The following is a 2,919-nucleotide window of genomic DNA, read 5'->3' as shown; positions in this document are numbered from 1 at the left end:
CATCCCATGGGTGATACAAATGTATGAAAAAGATTCATATAGGAATAACAAAAAACGGATGACTATCAATGTGCAAGAATTGAGCTCCTGTCGCCTGCTGTGCCTCCTGTTCAACGGTGCGTGCAATATATGATAGCAAAGAAGGACTAGGTTCTAAAATACCATAGACAGGAGTTACAGTATCCCCCCGCCTATGTATGTATTCTACTTACCGTAAGCTTTCTAAAGAATATTTCTATATAAAGTATGACCAGAAATTATTGAGAATTTTAGGGATATGTTTAAGTGGATATCTAGTATAAAAAACACTGACCAGCTATCAAGTGCTTGGTTTCATTCAAGAGAGACAACTCAGTTAATCCTATTTCATTAGTTTGTCAAGAGTAATCCCACTTTGTTTACTTGCTACCAGACAACATTTTCAGTGATCCTCAGTATGGATCATTTAGAGTATTATAACAAGGACATCAGATTAGCGAAAGTGATCTCAAGTAGAACAGGCATCCCTTTGTCCAATGTTTATCGTGTTTTGAAAAATATTGAAAGTGGTGATGGCATTGAGCACAAGAGAGGCGCAGGTAGGCCCAGAAAATTGACAGTCGGTGACAGGAGGCGACTTGGTATTCTTGTTTCTAAAAACAAACGATGGAGTTTAGAAAACTTAAGACTGGATATGATTGATAGAGGAACTGTGGCTGTCTGTAAGGGGACAATTAGAACTGAGCTGCATGCAATAGGTCGAGGAATTCCATCACCGATCATGAAACCTGAATGTTTGGGGGCTTATGAAGGAAAGTGTCAATACAAAAATCTGACAAATATTGCTGAAATGAAAGAAGAGTTGGTCCGATATTGGGACAGCATGAACCACGACTTTCTAACTTCTTTGATCAGTAGTATGCCCCGCCGCCTTTAAGCCTGCATTGCTGCTCATGATGACTTGACAAAATATTAAGTGTTCACCTGTCTTTGAAGCCGGAGTTATGTTGTAATAATATTCACATTTAATACGTGAGTAATGAGTGAAAAAAATAAAAACACTACAATCTTCAAATTCTCATTAATTTCTGGTCATATGTATTTTTAACTTTTTGACGTAAAGGGCGTCCATCTTGAAACGAATGTAGCGGTTGTTATGCTTTGCGGTTACCATAATGAAAGAAGAATTGTCAGATTCATCACAAAGTAAACTTACGTATAATAAATACATATAAATATATTCTGCACATATCTACTTATTCATCAAACCTTTCTTAGAAACTATTCCAAAACTCATCAAAAGTACTTAATACATGTATGCAAACTGTTGAGGATGTACTATACTTCATAGTTAGGCTCAGAACTTTTCAGCCAAGTTTTCAAGTTTTCTCATAGTCTCCTCGAAAGCCCCTTGTACACGAAACCGTGGGAATCAACAGCCCAATGCTACAATGAGCAGGACTTGTGATGACAATACCTCAGCCCAAAAGCCGTGTATCGTATTCCATGCCCAAACTAACAGAAACGCATCATCAAAAATATACAAGTAAACGAGAACACCACTGAAAAGGTTATTGGTAAATAAATCCGTTGTGTTTGTGTCCGTGCATTGTGGTTATTGTAAAGAAAAGGCTTAACTGTTAATTATATACATTCACATTATTCAAATTGATCTCATCTCGTAGTTCATCTAAGGCACCCTGCTTTGAGACAGAAATAGAAATATTTGCATGAGGCGTGTCATCTCAGAAGAGAAACTGTCATAAACTGGAGTATGCTTTAATCTATGTGAGTCACTGTTTGAATAAATACTCCCAGCTCGGCAGTCATTCAAGCAGACCTGAGACGACCATCAGTCGCAGCTGTTGAAGGTGACAAAACAATTGCAGTCAACAACGTTATAACTCTTCATTGGAGAAGACTAGGAACTTCGCAAGGACTTCCTTCAACAAAAGGTGTCAGCAATTACTAGAGATGGCGACTGGATTCATCAACGCTATTCGCTCCTTCTCCATGCCTCTGACTGGGGGAAGGGATCGTTCTGATCCACAGGGCTGTCGTCTTCTAGCATGTGGCCCAAGAGATATAACTCAGGCGCTCAAGCAGACCTTCGAGACACAAATCCAGAGGAAGTCAGCATCTCTGGACACCCTCAGCATGAACAGACTTCAGGGCCTAGCAGCTGGCTTTAGCCGAATCACCGTGAGCATGAGTGACGCTTTCATCCTAGTCTTCTACATGGACGATGAAGAATGTTTCCAGACCATATCAGCGTTCAGAGAACGTATTATTGAGTTGAAGGGAAAGGACGTGCCATTGCTAGTTGTTGGCTACAACCGCGCTACATCTGCTCCGCGCATCATGGGCCCGGAGACCGCAGACTGCCTCGTCACTATCGAATGGGGGCTGAACTACAAGGAGGCTTCCGATGGTCAACCGGGCGATCTAAAACAGGTGTTTGAGGAGATGTTCAACATTGTCAGAGATAAGAAGTCATCGAAAACGGCAAATGACCGCAGAATGACAACGTTTTGATAACCTGAGAGGTTCGGCTACTTCAGATACATTTCTCAATAATGTAAAGAGACGGGTTATTTTATACGAGTTGGTGACTTCTGTGGACCTATGGTCGAGGGAGCCGCAACTCATAGTGTACAGTTGCATCTTTTAGCTGTCAGGAACTGCATGTTGTTCATATGTACGGTGATTCATGTTCTGTAAGCTTCTGCTGTTGTGATGAACGTCCAGGAACTCCGACCACATTCTTTTCCAAGAAAACTTTGAGCTGACAAGCCATGTTATAACTGACATTCTCTGCAAAGCCGTGTTAATATCAACACGCTATCATATCACGATTCTATGGAAAGCAGGTAAAAAGCTGATTGCCTTGTAAAGCTATATTGGCTGGTCTGTTCTCAACCACTGGACCCCAATGTACAT

At 40.9% G+C, this 2,919-nt stretch overlaps 1 protein-coding gene across 1 annotated transcript; it reads left to right on the top strand.

Moving 5' to 3' along the window:
* Positions 1–1,953: 1,953 nt before the first annotated feature.
* Positions 1,954–2,514, top strand: LOC124136821 (ras-related protein Ral-B-like). Its single transcript, XM_046502873.2, has one exon. The coding sequence runs from the start codon at positions 1,954–1,956 to the stop codon at positions 2,512–2,514; it is 561 nt and encodes a 186-aa protein (XP_046358829.2).
* The last annotated feature ends 405 nt before the right edge of the window (positions 2,515–2,919 follow it).

The sequence above is a fragment of the Haliotis rufescens genome, unplaced genomic scaffold (assembly GCF_023055435.1).
Source record: "Haliotis rufescens isolate VD_foot unplaced genomic scaffold, xgHalRufe1.0.p SCAF_70, whole genome shotgun sequence".
In the NCBI taxonomy this organism is placed as follows: Eukaryota; Metazoa; Mollusca; class Gastropoda; order Lepetellida; family Haliotidae; genus Haliotis; species Haliotis rufescens.
This window is presented reverse-complemented; position numbering and strand designations above follow the sequence as displayed.

What these genes read in the sequence shown, in the direction of transcription:
- LOC124136821 (XM_046502873.2), top strand. Translation starts at nt 1,954, where the DNA reads ATGGCGACTGGATTCATCAACGCTATTCGCTCCTTCTCCATGCCTCTG.